General features: G+C 44.1%; 1 protein-coding gene across 3 annotated transcripts in view; it reads left to right on the forward strand.

Moving 5' to 3' along the window:
* The window catches only part of cntnap5b (contactin associated protein family member 5b), a 56884-nt gene extending 40533 nt beyond the window's left edge, over positions 1 to 16351 (forward strand). For all 3 annotated transcript variants that reach the window (XM_062989277.1, XM_062989276.1, XM_062989275.1), the window contains 9 exons: positions 28 to 198; positions 1698 to 1916; positions 4760 to 4999; positions 7972 to 8196; positions 9174 to 9307; positions 10210 to 10297; positions 12852 to 13052; positions 14291 to 14365; positions 15527 to 16351. In XM_062989277.1, coding sequence (XP_062845347.1) covers positions 28 to 198; positions 1698 to 1916; positions 4760 to 4999; positions 7972 to 8196; positions 9174 to 9307; positions 10210 to 10297; positions 12852 to 13052; positions 14291 to 14365; positions 15527 to 15684 — 1511 coding nt within the window. In that variant the 3' untranslated portion in view covers positions 15685 to 16351. The remainder of the gene's footprint in view (positions 1 to 27; positions 199 to 1697; positions 1917 to 4759; positions 5000 to 7971; positions 8197 to 9173; positions 9308 to 10209; positions 10298 to 12851; positions 13053 to 14290; positions 14366 to 15526) is intronic.

The raw sequence follows: 16351 nt of genomic DNA on the forward strand, positions 1-16351 counted from the left end.
GCCATGTGTTGTGTTCTCTACCTGTAGGGTTTCTGTGGAACGCCGTGTCCTTTTACCAGGAGTTTTCGTACCTACACTTCCCCACTCTACAGTCCAAACTTAGTGTGGATATCTCATTCTACTTCAAAACTACAGCACCCTCAGGAGTATTCCTGGAGAATCTTGGAGTCAGAGACTTCATTAGGGTGGAGCTAAGTGGTGAGTCCATTTAAAAATAAAGTTAACAGCTAATCAAGCATATTAGCTGTTTTAATGAAAGACCTGAACTCACTGAGCATCTGGCACCTTTTGCTATTTCTGATCCTATACAGCACTCCAGTATTTCATCTTCCTGACAGAACTATTGTTTCCCGAGCATGAAACTGTTATTTATAAATGGACAGGGACACGGGTTTGGTTTAGAGTCTGAACCCCACACAAACAAAATTCTTTCAGCCTTCAAGCATCTGCTGGTTTTAGATTTGTAGGTAGTTTTTAAGGGAGAATGATTGTAATAAAATGGCTTAGGTCTACCACAAATGTTTCAGTGACCCACAAACTCTGGGTCAGTACGTTGTACCTGTGTATGATTGCTGGGAAGGTTCTAGTATATTGTTTTCCAGTCATTGTGGTTTACTTGCATTGTCTGGCTAATATTTTTAAAACAACCTCTACGACCTCTAAAAATGTCCATTTGTTTAATGATTCTGGTTGATTAGACAGTTTCTGTTGTGGCAAACATTGGTAGATTATGGCAGCTTTTAGACTTGACATCAGTTGGTTCTGGGAGTGGTGTTGAGTTTAAAAGGCGTTGAGTTTTAGGGCATTTTTCCCATAAGGATGTATGGGAAACCTGTTAATGCGTTCCATGGTTCTGTAGAACTGCATATATTTTAGGCTATTGTAAAATAATGAGGTTTTTGACTCTTATACACTGAAAATAACACAAATATTATATAAAAACACTGAAATAAAACCTACAGTTTACCTTTACTTCTTAATTGTTTCCTTATGCTTCTTAATCATGGAGATGCTTGATCTTGGAATACCGTATTCCATTCAGTAAAGGTGCACACACGAGAAGCGGCACATTAGCTTTTGCGCTACAATTTCTCAGAACCTCGAGCTGTAACACAAGTTTAAAAGTGAAACAGGAGGAAAATCCAGATAAACGCAGATACATGTGGATGCTTTCAGACTGGATTTGACTGTTATTCCACACAAATGCAGATTCGTCTCATATGCGCACTTTGATGACGCTTTACTGCACCGCTGTTGAGTTTAAGGGTACAAATTCCTTAACGAAGGGTGTTGAGTTTCAAAGATTTTGAGTTACAAGGTACTACTGTATATCTATTCAAGTTAATACCATTCTGGTCAGCCTTACACATTTCCTATTTGTTGACTGATTCCTGTTTGGACAATTTTGGTCCTGGACAGTGTTTGACCTCCCATAGTCATTGTGGCCAAGCAGCAGTGTTAGACAATTCGTTTTAATTTGTGGTCAGTCTTGTGTCAGTGAATTCCTGTTGTGTTAAATGCCATGTCCATGAAGATCATCATTAGATTTCCATTCGTTAGATGATTTTGAACATCATTGGATCCCTTCTGCTCCCTCATGTTTGTTCTGACCAGCATCACATGACACGTTTTTGTTATTTGCCAATTCCCATATGCTTTCATGTATTAAACCTGTTCTTATTACTCTTCCTCCTCAGCTCCATCGGTGGTGACGTTCTCGTTTGATGTGGGAAATGGATCGATGATTCTGACTGTCAAGTCCCACATCCCTCTCAATGATAGACAGTGGCATTATGTCCGAGCTGAGAGGAATGTGAAGGAGGCGTCGCTGCAGGTGGACCAGCTGCCCCTACGCTTCCTGGAAGCACCACCGGACAGCCCCACCCACCTGAAGCTCAATGGACAGCTGTATGTGGGTAGGCAATATTTGTGCAAATTGAAATTGTGCAAGGATGCAAGTAATGCAGTCGCTAAGTAGCTGTATGTGTTGAAGTTGTCAGAGTCCAGGGAACAAGACTGTGTTGTTTATGAGTGTGTGTGTGTATGTTCATATGAGTGTGTACATACATACAGTGTATCACAAAAGTGAGTACACCCCTCACATTTCTGCAGATATTTAAGTATATCTTTTCATGGGACAACACTGACAAAATGACACTTTGACACAATGAAAAGTAGTCTGTGTGCAGCTTATATAACAGTGTAAATTTATTCTTCCCTCAAAATAACTCAATATACAGCCATTAATGTCTAAACCACCGGCAACAAAAGTGAGTACACCCCTTAGTGAAAGTTCCTGAAGTGTCAATATTTTGTGTGGCCACCATTATTTCCCAGAACTGCCTTAACTCTCCTGGGCATGGAGTTTACCAGAGCTTCACAGGTTGCCACTGGAATGCTTTTCCACTCCTCCATGACGACATCACGGAGCTGGCGGATATTCGAGACTTTGCGCTCCTCCACCTTCCGCTTGAGGATGCCCCAAAGATGTTCTATTGGGTTTAGGTCTGGAGACATGCTTGGCCATTCCATCACCTTTACCCTCAGCCTCTTCAATAAAGCAGTGGTCGTCTTAGAGGTGTGTTTGGGGTCATTATCATGCTGGAACACTGCCCTGCGACCCAGTTTCCGGAGGGAGGGGATCATGCTCTGCTTCAGTATTTCACAGTACATATTGGAGTTCATGTGTCCCTCAATGAAATGTAACTCCCCAACACCTGCTGCACTCATGCAGCCCCAGACCATGGCATTCCCACCACCATGCTTGACTGTAGGCATGACACACTTATCTTTGTACTCCTCACCTGATTGCCGCCACACATGCTTGAGACCATCTGAACCAAATAAATTAATCTTGGTCTCATCAGACCATAGGACATGGTTCCAGTAATCCATGTCCTTTGTTGACATGTCTTCAGCAAACTGTTTGCGGGCTTTTTTGTGTAGAGACTTCAGAAGAGGCTTCCTTCTGGGGTGACAGCCATGCAGACCAATTTGATGTAGTGTGCGGCGTATGGTCTGAGCACTGACAGGCTGACCCCCCACCTTTTCAATCTCTGCAGCAATGCTGACAGCACTCCTGCGCCTATCTTTCAAAGACAGCAGTTGGCTGTGACGCTGAGAACGTGCACTCAGCTTCTTTGGACGACCGACGCGAGGTCTGTTCTGAGTGGACCCTGCTCTTTTAAAACACTGGATGATCTTGGCCACTGTGCTGCAGCTCAGTTTCAGGGTGTTGGCAATCTTCTTGTAGCCTTGGCCATCTTCATGTAGCGCAACAATTCGTCTTTTAAGATCCTCAGAGAGTTCTTTGCCATGAGGTGCCATGTTGGAACTTTCAGTGACCAGTATGAGAGAGTGTGAGAGCTGTACTACTAAATTGAACACACCTGCTCCCTATGCACACCTGAGACCTAGTAACACTAACAAATCACATGACATTTTGGAGGGAAAATGACAAGCAGTGCTCAATTTGGACATTTAGGGGTGTAGTCTCTTAGGGGTGTACTCACTTTTGTTGCCGGTGGTTTAGACATTAATGGCTGTATATTGAGTTATTTTGAGGGAAGAATAAATTTACACTGTTATATAAGCTGCACACAGACTACTTTTCATTGTGTCAAAGTGTCATTTTGTCAGTGTTGTCCCATGAAAAGATATACTTAAATATCTGCAGAAATGTGAGGGGTGTACTCACTTTTGTGATACACTGTACATACATTTTTGAGGGTGGTCCTGATGTTTCAGGTCCTTATTCTTCAACCTATCTTCTCTTTAGATGCCAGACAGTGAGAGCAGGGTGATGAATCATTGTAACATCTGGATGAATCATTGTTCTGCATCATATTATACAGGTTTTTTTAGAGCCAGCTGATGAGCTACTTTAGGCATTGCTAAAATTACATTTCAGCTCATACCAGATGTGTGTAACAGACTGCAAATTAAGATAAAAGTTGAATTGAATTGTTCTGTTCAATTATTTATGTCATGCTGTTCCCATCTTTCAGGATGTTGTTTTACTCTTGTTAAATAATTTCTATTGTTTACACTTCATTTAATTAATTCATGCGTCATATACACTGATCAGTCATAACCTCCTTGTTTCTACACTCACTGTCTATTTTATCAGCTCCATTTACCATGTAGAAGTACTTTGTAGTTCTACAGTACAATTACTGACTGTAGTCCATCTGTTTCTCTGCATGCTTTGTTAGCCCCTGTTCATGCTGTTCTTTAATGGTCAGGTATTATTCAGGTGGTGGATCATTCTCAGGCCTGCAGTGACACAGCAGCGCTGCTGGAGTTTTTAAACACCTCACTGTCACTGCTGGACTGAGAATAGTCCACCAACCAAAAATATCCAGCCAACAGCGCCCCGTGGGCAGCGTCCTGTGACCACCGATGACGGTCTACACGATGACCGACTCAAACAGCAGCAATAGATGAGCGATCGTCTCTGACTTTACATCTACAAGGTAGACCAACTAGGTAGGAGTGTCTAATAGAGTGGACAGTGAGTGGACACGGTGTTTAAAAACTCCAGCACAACACACACTAACACACCACCACCATGTCAGTGTCACTGCAGTGCTGAGAATGATCCACCACCTAAATAATACCTGCTCTGTGGTGGTCCTGTGGGAGTCTTGACCACTAAAGTATGTAGAAACAGAAACAGATCGGTACAGTCAGTAATTGTAGAACTACAATCATGGCTGATTCATGTGTTCTGCTGCCGTGCTCTCCTCTTTCCTTTTAGGTGGGACTGCCTCTAGACAGAAGGGATTTTTGGGATGCATCAGGGCATTAACCGTTAATGGAATAACCTTTGATCTTGAGGAACGGGCCAAAATGACCCCAGGAGTCAGCGCCGGGTGTCCGGGATACTGCAGCAGTCATAACCGACTGTGCTACAACCGAGGCCGGTGTATTGAGAAGAACAGTGGCTACGTCTGTGATTGCACACATTCAGCATACGGGGGGCCGAACTGCCAGAAAGGTACGACATTAAAACCACCTGTTGTGTATATATTGCAAAATAAACATGTCCGGCTACGGTCAGTGTTAATAATACAAAATTGAGATACATGGGGGGTAGCAAAAATCTGCTAAAACTACAGTAAATTGGGGGCTTGTACTTTTTCACAGTGGTAATATACACAGATCAGTCATAGCACTATGACCACATTCTTAATATTGTGCCAAAACAGCCCTGACCCTTCTGTAAATTGCGAGGTGGGGCATTGTTGGCACTTTTGGTGGTGGACAGGGGTCAGCATGGGCACCCTGACTGGTCTGCGGCTATGCAGCCCCATACACAACAAACTTCTATCAGAACCGGCATTAACTTCTTCAGCAATTTGAGCTACAGTAGCTCGCTTCCCACGTGCATCAATGAGCCTTGGCCGCCCATAAACCTGTCATCGGTTTACCACCGTTCCTTGCTTGGACCACTTTTGATAGATACTGACCACTGCAGACCGGGAACACTCCACAAGAGCTGCGGTTTTGGAGACGCTCCGACCCAGTCGTCTAGCCATCACGGTTCGGCCCTCGTCAAACGATGAAAATGACCAGGCGTTTTTATTTCCGTTTACCTAATGAGACCATTAACTGCCACAGATCACAAGGATTTCTTTCACAAGGTTGCACCTTCACTCTTCCTGAGTCCGTCCGTTTATTAACGAAGCATTTTGTGCAATTTTTTTTCAGTCAATATGTCAGGCCTCTCTAACAGTCACACCTCCTTAGTCATATTTTCACTGGGCTCTAGAGACCTGCACTTTTATCCCATGGAAGGTAATGAATGTAAAAAACTTGGCCATGTGCGAATGCGAAACGAGCAGGCTCGTACCTGGCATAATTTAGCATCTGTTTAAACTTCTGTCGCTCAAGGTTTACCTGGCACATTTTGTTTTGGTTCTAGTTCATTAGCTTGCTGAGAGGAAGAAGGAGAAGCGGTGAAGTGAGGGGGCAGATCGTTGCATACGAAGGTTGTTTAAATTCTTAAAGGCCAGGCTGTGTTTTTAGATTGAATTTGCCTCCTCCTCACTTTCTATACATTATTAGAGAAGATTTGATGCCTAAAATACTGTTGTTGAACTGATTTCTTGGCTTTAAACTTGTTTGCTAATGCTTAGTTCAAACTACACGATTTTTGCTCGGATTTTCGCTCGCCAACAGCTCGCCGCTAGAGGTGCCGGCTCAGAGGCGACTCGGCGTTCGCTAGGGTGGCCAGACGTCCGGTTTTAGGCCGGACAGTCCGGCTTTTCAGCTGCCAGTCCTCCATTCACGCAACGTGAACTCCATTCCTTTTGGAGTAAACCGGTTTCATTTTTGATTAATATTATCTGTCATTGGCTCAGGTACATGTCAGAACAAATGCTTTGGATTTCATTGGTTTAACAGCCTCCTTTCACTGCTTACAGTGCTACCACTGGCCAATCGCAGAAGGTCCGCCCTCTAAATGCTAGTCTGTGATTGGGTGGTTGAATTTCGCCCGCCCGCTCTGTTCTGTAAACACCGCTACCTGAGTCAATCACTCACTCTCATGCTCAGGAACGCTGTGAAAATGCCAAAAAGTTAACTTTTGGAGGCAGCGAGGAACAGACTTAAATATGAAAAGTAGACACAACGTTTAGTGAGTAAAACAATAATTTGTTATAGAATTCTTGCTTAAATTGGTCAAAAACTCTGTTATATGGGTTCTGGATTCATTCTGTGTGTTGCAGTATCATGTCCCCCTGTTTCTAATATGAGGTCCGTCTTTTGGGTGTAATGTCCGGCTTTTTGGGGTGTAATGTCCTCCTTTTTGTTAGTATGAATCTGGCCACCCTAGAGCTCGCTGACTGAAGAAAAATATCTAGCATGTTAAATATCTGGACCAGTCGGCGACTCAAGATCCTGTAGTGTGAAAGCAGGTTGCGAGTGCTATGTCGAACCACAGCCAACGAGAACGCAGGATACTGGGTGAGGGGAAACCCGGAGGAGGAGTGTAAAAACATAGGACAAGGGCGTAATATAGTTTCTATCAGAATACATCAGCACACACACAAGCTTTACAGTATTTGTGATCAAACCATAATACCTACGGTGGCTCGGTGGGTAGCACTATCGCCTGACAGCAAGAAGGTCCCGGGTTCGATCCCCAGGCGGCTTGGGCCGGGTCCTTTCTGTGCGGAGTTTGCGTGTTCTCCCCGTGTCTGCGTGGGTTTCCTCCCACAGTCCAAAAACATGCAGTCAGGTTAATTGGAGACACTGAATTGCCCTATAGGTGAATGGGTGTGTGTGTGTGTGTATGTGTGTGTGCCCTGCGATGGACCGGCGCCTCGTCCAGGGTGTTACTGTGTGCCTTGACCCCATTGAAAAACTGAGATAGGCTCCCCCGACCCTAATTGGCGACGTGGTTAAGAAAGTGAGTGAGCGAGTCACTAGAGCACAGACAATCCCTGGTGGTCGTGTTGCCAAATCCACTCAGATTCATTTATTTTCCTCATTGCTTTTAAGCTGCACATCAGCGCACATGGACATGGTATCACTAAACCCCTCGTCACTTCTCGAGTGTGTTTTCATGACAAAATGTAGTTTGGGAGACCAGACAGACTCGTCTGAGATTCCTCCTGTTGGTAGATCATGTAGTGTGTGACCCCCTTACGCCGATCAATCATGTAGTGTGAAATCCACCACGACTTAAACGACTCCCGATTACAAGAGATCCAGTTGTGTAGTGTGAACTTGGCATAAGAAGTAATAAATGATGTACAGCAGTGACTACATGTCTCATTTAACAAGTGATGAAGTTGAGTACCATGTGTAGGTGTTTAATTTGCCCCTCCATTGGTGCCCCTCTCTATAAAGCGCTGTAGTAACAATAGCCCATTGGGTGTTATGTAAATGTGCCGCTATTAGTACACTAATTCATTTTAAATATTATGAAAATTCACCATTTCTTTGCCCTTTTTTCATTCCTAGAGGTGTCGGTATCTTTCGAGAGTGGTACATCAGTGACCTACAGTTTCCAGGAGCCGTTTTCCGTGATGCGCAACACAAGCCGCCAATCGTCGGCCATCTACGCTCAAAACAGCAGATCTCGAGAGAACGTGGCCTTCCGTTTCCTCACTACGAAATCTCCAGCCATGCTGATGACCGTCACGACCTACCAGCAGCAGTACATGGCCATAATCCTCGCCCGAAACGGTAAACACGCAAACCTGCTCATTAAAATTAGTCACGTAAATACACGATATTCTCATTTACATTATGCTTACTAATCATTTTTATTTTAATTGCTGTTACGTATTGATATTATTGATTGTTTTGTGCTTTATATAACTAGCTGACTGTGCTTTTGCTATATTAACAAGCTTGTTAGCTTAAGTTTTCTTGTAGTTGTAGCTGTTCAATAGCATTAGCATCATACAGAGTCAAAAGTCCCAGGACACTCTTTTATTTCAGAAACGAAAGGGAAAATGACATATCTGAATACCCCAGCAAGTAATGGTATCATTTATCTATCATTTAGGCTATGGCCGCCATCTTGAAAGCCGCCATATTGGATCAAGGGAGAGTTTTTCCAATGGGAAGGTGGTCATGTAGCATATCAAACCAGACCAGAATCTTCTCAGAAATCGATGGCCGCAATCGGATTTGCAATATCTCTTGTGGTTTAGAAGTTATCAACACAGAAATTTGCAACAACAACCGGGAACGTTCCCCGTGATGCACAGCTATTCGACGTGTTCAGTGTGTCGTCCCTGGTGCTGAACACAGAGCGGAAGGCGCTGAAGTCGGGTGATCTGGGCGGCCATTCCACAAGACCACGACGGCCAATCCAATGACCAGGGAATTGAATATACTTTATCGTCTATGTATTTTACCATAGCTGTATGGTGTCAGACACTTTCCTGGGTAATTACACTGTTGATAAGACCACAGAGGAGTCACGGTTTGGTGTTGTAGAGTCTGTGATCAAATTCTAGCCGTTTTTGTTTAGTGTGTGTATGTTTGTGTGTTGATGTGCTAATTAGCGAAGGGCAGCTAGTCTACAGCAGTCAGAGGAAAGGAAGTGGAGCGCGTGAGAGCGGAAATAATCAGGATCCGCAGCGGATCCGTCATTAAGCAGTAGGAAACACTTTTGCACCCGGTTAATTAGAGATTATTTGCTTGTGTTGTAGGAAGTTTGCAGATTTGGTATAAACTAAACCGGGAAAAGGAGCCGGATGTTTTTCTTGCCACCCAGCACAGCCTAGCTAACGGCAATCTTCACCGAATACAGCTACACAGAGAGGGCAGGGACATGTACGTCCAGGTAACACTCCAGACTCTTTGCTCATTTAACATTATGACCACCTGCCTAATATTGTGTTGGTCCCCCTTTTGCTGCCAAAACAGCCCTGAGCCATTGAGGCCAATGTGTTAGCAGACTTGTTTGTCCAGCACATCCCACAGATCCTCGATTGGATTGAGATCTGGGGAATTTGGAGGCCAAGTCAAGACCTCAGACTCATTCTTGTGCTCCTCAAACCATTCCTGAAGCATTTTAGCTTTGTGGCAGGGCGCATCATCCTCCTGAAAGAGGCCACAGCCTTCCATGACAGGGTGTACATGGTCTGCAACAGTGCTTAGATAGGTGCTACGTGTCAAAGTAACAGCCACATGGATGGCAGGACCCAAGGTTTCCCAGCAGAACATTGCCCAAAGCATCCCATAATGCATCCTGGTGCGATGTGTTCCCCAGGTAAGCGATGCACACGCACCCGGCGTTACATCCACGTGATGTAAAAGAAAATGTGATTCATCAGACCAGGCCACCTTCTTCCATTGCTCTGTGGTCCAGTTCCAATGCTCACATGCCCGTTGTTGGGGGTCAGCATGGGCACCCTGACTGGTCTGCAGCTATGCAGCCCCCACCTTTCTATCAGAACGAGCATTAACTTCTTCAGCAATCTGAGCTACAGTAGGTCGTCTGTTGGATCGGACCACACGTGCATCAATGAGCCTTGGCTGCCCATGACCCTGTCACCGGTTTGTCACTGTTTTTTCCTTGGACCATTTTTGATACATACTGACCACTGCAGACTTGGAACACCCCATAAGAGCTGCAGTTTTGGAGATGCTCTGACCCAGTCATCTAGCTTGCCCATTTTTCCTGCTTCTAACACATCAGCTTTAATCATTTTCATGATTTTTGTCTTATTTTTCTGTTTTTAGGTTAATAAGGATGTGAATGAGAAGTACAGACTCTCCACAGACAGGGAGCTGAACATGATCAGGTCTCTCACATTGGGTAAAGTCACAGGTAGCTAATTTACAACACGATTTGTTATACTGTCTTCACACTGAAATCTTACTTTCATTCTGCTCTGTATAATATCTATTCTTAGGGAATGAAATCATGTACGTTCTGTTAGGTCAGAGTGATTTCCACTCCATTCCAGCTGTTGTGGAGGGAGAGCTGAAGTGAAAGCAGCAGTTGGATGTAATTGAGTTTATAATTAAATTTCTCCCTGAGATGCTCTTATCATATCATATAGCAGTTTTACAGGAAATAAGCTCACTGCGTATGCGAGGGAACTATAAACTTATAAGCAGGTCGTCCACCCATGGTAGAAGATCAACACCCGCAGGAGGAAAGGGGCCCAATGCTCAAGGGTCCAACAGTGGCACTCTTTTGATTACTAGTCCAGTATCCTAACCACTAGGCTACAGCTGTCCTGTTTGATACACAGTAATGACTAGTACACCCTTGTCTACTACTGACTGATTAGCAACCTGATTTTCCAAGTGGTTTTTCAGGCCAGATCTATGTTTGCACCCTTCAGAATCAGTGGCTACGCGCTCAACCAAAAACATCGGGTGCCATTGGGGCACTGTAACACCAATAACTGCCCCCTAGGTAACAAAACGTTATGGAAAATATAAAGAGTCAGAATCCAGAGGTGCATCCCCAGTCTCCACCCCAGGTCATTCATGAAGGGATGGATGGATGGATGGATGCACTTCATATTTGGAAGCTTTAAGGGGAAGAATATTATCATCTGATGATCATGTGATGAAAGAGTCAGAATCCAGAGTGCATCCGCAGTCCCCACCCCAGGTCATTCATGGATGGATGGATGGATGGATGGATGGATTGATTGATTTTTGGACGCTCAAAGAAGCTTTAAGGGAAGAATTTTATCATCTGATGATCATGTGATGAAAGAGTCAGAAGTCAGAATCTAGAGTTGCATCCCCAGTCCCCACCCCAGGTCATTCATGGATGGATGGATGGATGGATGGATGCTCTTGATATTTGTAAGCTTTAAGAGAAATAATTTTATCATCTGATGATCATGTGATGAAAGCGTCTGAATCCAGAGTTGCCACCGGTCGGCTGGGTTCCATCTAGCGGGCATAATTTGCAGTGCCTGCAGGGAGGGATGACCGGAATATGTGGGCGGGGTCTTCAAATGCTGTGTAACATGGCTCAAAAACACCCTGGCTTGTGCACTCAGCTCAAGTCTCACATACTTGGCCTATAGCAAGTTTCAGCTCAAGGTCCCACTCATGTTGATGAAAAAAATGAAAGCAATCTCCACGAAAGTTGCTGAGCTGAATGAATTTGTCTGTAAATGATGATGGAAAGTCCCCGCCTTGTCTTTTCACTGTATTGGCACCTCTTGGACGCTGCATAAATTATGCTTATGGATTTGGCAGGCAGCCCGAGAGAAGACGACAAGGGACTGAGGGCACTGCAGCATTCAGGACCACTATTGGTGAACTGTCAGTCAAATAGAAATACTTGTCATATAGGGTTTTGAATGATCTTATTGATGTGTCCAGTATACTTACAGTATCAGAAAGTAGTAATTAGATTGTGAAGGATTAATGTAAATGCATTTACCACTGGGGAACACCAATAACTGCCCCTTAGGTAGCAAAACATCCTGGTACCTTCCTAGACCAAACAGTATGTGTCCATAGGAGCAGGCTAGAAGGAGCTTAGTCATTATCTTGTGTCAGGAGAAGCTACTGTGTGCTGGATATATGCATTCTTTCAGAATCCAGAGTTGCATCCCGAATCCCCACCCCAGGTCATTCATGGATGGATGGATGGATGGATGGATGGAAGGGAGGATAGATAGATAGATAGATAGATGGATGGATGGATGGATGGATGGATGGATGGATGGATGGATGGATGGATGGATGGATGGATGGATGGATGGAAGGGAGGATAGATAGATGGATGGATGGATGGATGGAAGGGAGGATAGATGGATGGATGGATGGATGGATGGATGGATGGAAGGGAGGATAGATAGATGGATGGATGGATGGATGGATGGAAGGGAGGATAGATGGATGGATGGATGGATAGATGGATGGATGGATGGAAGGGAGGATAGATAGATGGATGGATGGATGGATAGATGGATGGATGGATAGATGGATGGATAGATGGATGGATGGATGGATGGATGGAAGGGAGGATGGATGGATGGATGGAAGGGAGGATAGATAGATGGATGGATGGGAGGATAGATGGATGGATGGATGGATGGGAGGATAGATGGATGGATGGATGGATGGAAGGGAGGATAGATGGATGGATGGATGGATGGGAGGATGGATGGATGGATGGATGGATGGATGGATGGATGATTTATTGATCTTAAGGTCTTTTGGATAAATGTGTTGGTGGGTCATTTATTGATCAAAAGCCAATATTATTGTCTTGGTCAGTTTTAGTGTGTGTTGTATTTCCTATTAGGGAAAATAGTTTCTGTGGTAACCATGTTCTAGGATGTTGGTGTGGTTTGAAACAGCGTATAAAGATGAAATGACCACCATGTGTCTCCATTCATCAGGAGGTCAAGCCGGCGTGGATGACGAAGTGCTTCAGGCAGGATCAAGAGGATTCGTTGGCTGCCTCTCATCAGTCCAGTTTAATCACCTCGCCCCTTTAAAAGCAGCCATACTGAATCGAGGAAGCTCGTTGGTCAGCGTGCTCGGAAATCTGGTGGAGTCGAACTGTGGAGAACTGGCTGATCGATCACACTCACTGTCAGGTACGAGGTAAAAAAGCTAAGCAAAAAGGGTGTGTTACCATTTCATTTTTTTTACCCTAACTTTACCATAACATTAAAACCACCTCCTTGTTTCTACACTCTGTCCATTTTATCAGCTTTACTTACCATATAGAAGCACTTTGTAGTTCTAGAATTACTGACTGTAGTCCATCTGTTTCTCTACATACCTTTTTAGCCTGTTTTAACCCTGTTCTTTAATGTTCAGGACCCCCCCAGGACCCCCACAGAGCAGGTATTATTTAGGTGGTGGATCATTCTCAGCACTGCAGTGACACTGACATGGTGGTGGTGTGTTAGTGTGTGTTGTGCTGGCATGAGTGGACCAGACACAGCAGCACTGCTGGAGTTTTTAAACACCGTGTCCACTCACTGTCCACTCTATTAGACACTCCTACCTAGTAGGAGTCAGAGCAATCGCTCATCTGTTGCTGCTGTTTGAGTCGGTCATCTTCTAGACCTTCATCGGTGGTCACAATACGCTGCCCATGGGGCGCTGTTGGCTGGATATTTTTGGTTGGTGGACTATTCTCAGTCCAGCAGGGACAGTGAGGTGTTTAAAAACTCCATCAGCGCTGCTGTATCTGATCCACTCATACCAGCACAACACACACTAACACACCACCATCATGTCAGTGTTACTGCAGTCCAATCAATACCTGCTCTGTAGTGGTCCTGTGGGGGTCCTGACCATTGAAGAAGAGCATGAAAGGAGGCTAACAAAGCATGCAGAGAAACAGATGGACTACAGTCAGTAATTGTAGAAACATGGGCAATGCTGTGTTTACATGCACAGATCTAATTACTCACAAGTTCCTCTTTTTCTAGTCTATTTGTTCATATTTATTGTATTTTATGCATTTTTACAGCTGCTATATCATATTCATGATGCGTAAACTCATTTGTAGGTGCTCATTATTCACATTCACACCCACACAGTCCTTAAAACTCAAATGGCTTATAATGAGCAGTAAACACTGGGTAAGCAAACCATTATGAGTGCATTTAAATAGCTAACAGACTTCTTAACTGTGCATTTTAGTTAACTGTGAGTGCCAGGTTGTGTTCTTTTGCAAAAGCTCTCAATGTTCTGCTGATTGCAGCCACATTCAATATGAGGCTTTCAATGGTGTCTCATTTTTATTTGCTTGTTTTATCTATTTATTTATTGCATTTTTGCTTGTGATTGTGACTTGCTGTTCTTTCTCCGACCATTTTAGAGCACATGGATGGAGAGAACCGAGGTAAGGAGCAGCTGAAGAACTCGGAGCCGAGTGAATCAGCAGTGATCGGGGGTAAATGCCAACTTCACACCTGATTTGTGTTTTTATATTAGACTTATTTTTAAAAAATCAACACATACACAAAAAGTTGGGACATTAAAGCATTTACCACTTCACCACACTTAAAAGATGTTTCGGCACCGAGGATACCAAACGATTTAGTGTTTCAGCTTTTATTTAGTCTCCACACGTTCTCTATTGGGGACAGGTCAGGACTGCAGGCAGGCCACTCCAGTACCCGTACCCTCTTCTTCCTCAGCCGTGCCTTTGTAATGTGTTCGGCATGTGGTCGTCCCGGGAAAAGATGACGTCTTGAAGGCGGCACATGTTGCTCTAAGATCTCAATATACTTTCTGCATTAATGCTGCATCACAGAGTGTAAATGACCTTTACCGAGGGCACTGACACACCCCCATACCATGACACACCCTGGCTTTTGGACTTGTTCCTGATAACAGTCTGGATGGTCCTTTTTGAGCACACAGTGTCCTGGAATGCTGATTTATCTGACCACAATACATGTTTCCACTGTGTGATGGTCCATCCTAGATCCCTCAGAGCCCAGAGAAGTTGACGCTGCTTCTGGTCATGGTTAACACAAGGCTTCTATTTTGCACAGTAAAGTTTTAAGTGGCATTTGTGCATGTAACTCTGTATTGTAGTGCTTGATAAAGGTTTGCCGAAGTAATCCCTCGCCTGTGTGGTCATATCAGCTATTGTTGAGTGGCGGTTCTTGATGCAGTGCCGTCTGAGGGATGGAAGATCACGGGCGTTCAGGTTAAGCTTGCGCCCTTGGCCTTTACACACTAAAATTCCTCCTGATTCATTGAATCGTTTAATGATATTATGCACAGTAGAGGGAGAAATATGCAAATTCATTTAAGTCTTGCTTTAAGGCCTTTCCTGGATGCTGCTTTTGTACCAAACCATGATTACAATCACATCATTATTTAGTTTTTTCACCTTAATACTAGCCCTAAATTGCCCCCGTCCCAAGTTTTTTTGGAATGTGTTGCTTTTTCTGATTTGGGGTTGTACTTTAATAACTGTAAACACAAAACTCTTACCAACACTGTCACACACTGTCTAGTTCAATACAGATAACAGTGTTTGGAGCCTCAGTATTTTTATTGTTGTTGCCACAGTGACTTTCACCTCTTCTCTTTTTTGCAGGGTTGATAGCAGCACTACTCCTCATCGTTCTTTGTGCAGTGGCGGCAATAATGCGTTTCTTATTTCGCTGTCGGCGAGAACATTCCCATCAGCCCAAGGAGAAGGCACACAATCCTCAGCCAGAGTTAAGAGACAGCCAGAAGGAGTACTTCATCTAAACTCTAGCGCTAACCTTTCGAATCCACAGACTCTTCGCTGAGTGAACGAGGAGGAGGCCAGGGGAGCAGATAGTGCCCTCTATTTATGCTCCATTCCTCCATTTCAGGCAGCCTCTGTAGGTAGATGCTTGGGCTGACTGTGGGAAATGGGACACAGCCAAAGAGCCACGCAATATAGAGTGACGACACTGTTCCGAGGGATGTTATTGGACTTACATACCGTGTCATACTTTAGAAGACCGTTAACAGAGCGAAGGCTGAACGCATGAGGACACGAAGTGCACTTGATTTCCCTTAGTTTGTGTCTTGTGTAAGTAGAAGGCAAGGCTGACTGGGTGGAAAGGAACTAAAGTGGGATGCAGTATTTCATTAGCTTTGATTTTGGCTTCACCTTAACTCATCTCACTGAGAAGGATAGAAGACTGGCCAAACCCTCACGAATAATAAGGTCCCCTTGATCCTCATTAAACACATTTAGTCATGTAACATTGGGCCATCTCACTTTCTTTGGGTAAAATTGTGTCCAGGATTAACTGTAAAAAAATAGGCAACAATTGGAGATATATGACATAGGCGGATGGAGATATACACCGATCAGCCATAACATTAAAACCACCTCCTTGTTTCTACACTCATTGTCCATTTTATCACCTCCACTTACCATATT

The sequence above is a fragment of the Trichomycterus rosablanca genome, chromosome 27 (assembly GCF_030014385.1).
Source record: "Trichomycterus rosablanca isolate fTriRos1 chromosome 27, fTriRos1.hap1, whole genome shotgun sequence".
NCBI classification, from domain to species: domain Eukaryota; kingdom Metazoa; phylum Chordata; class Actinopteri; order Siluriformes; family Trichomycteridae; genus Trichomycterus; species Trichomycterus rosablanca.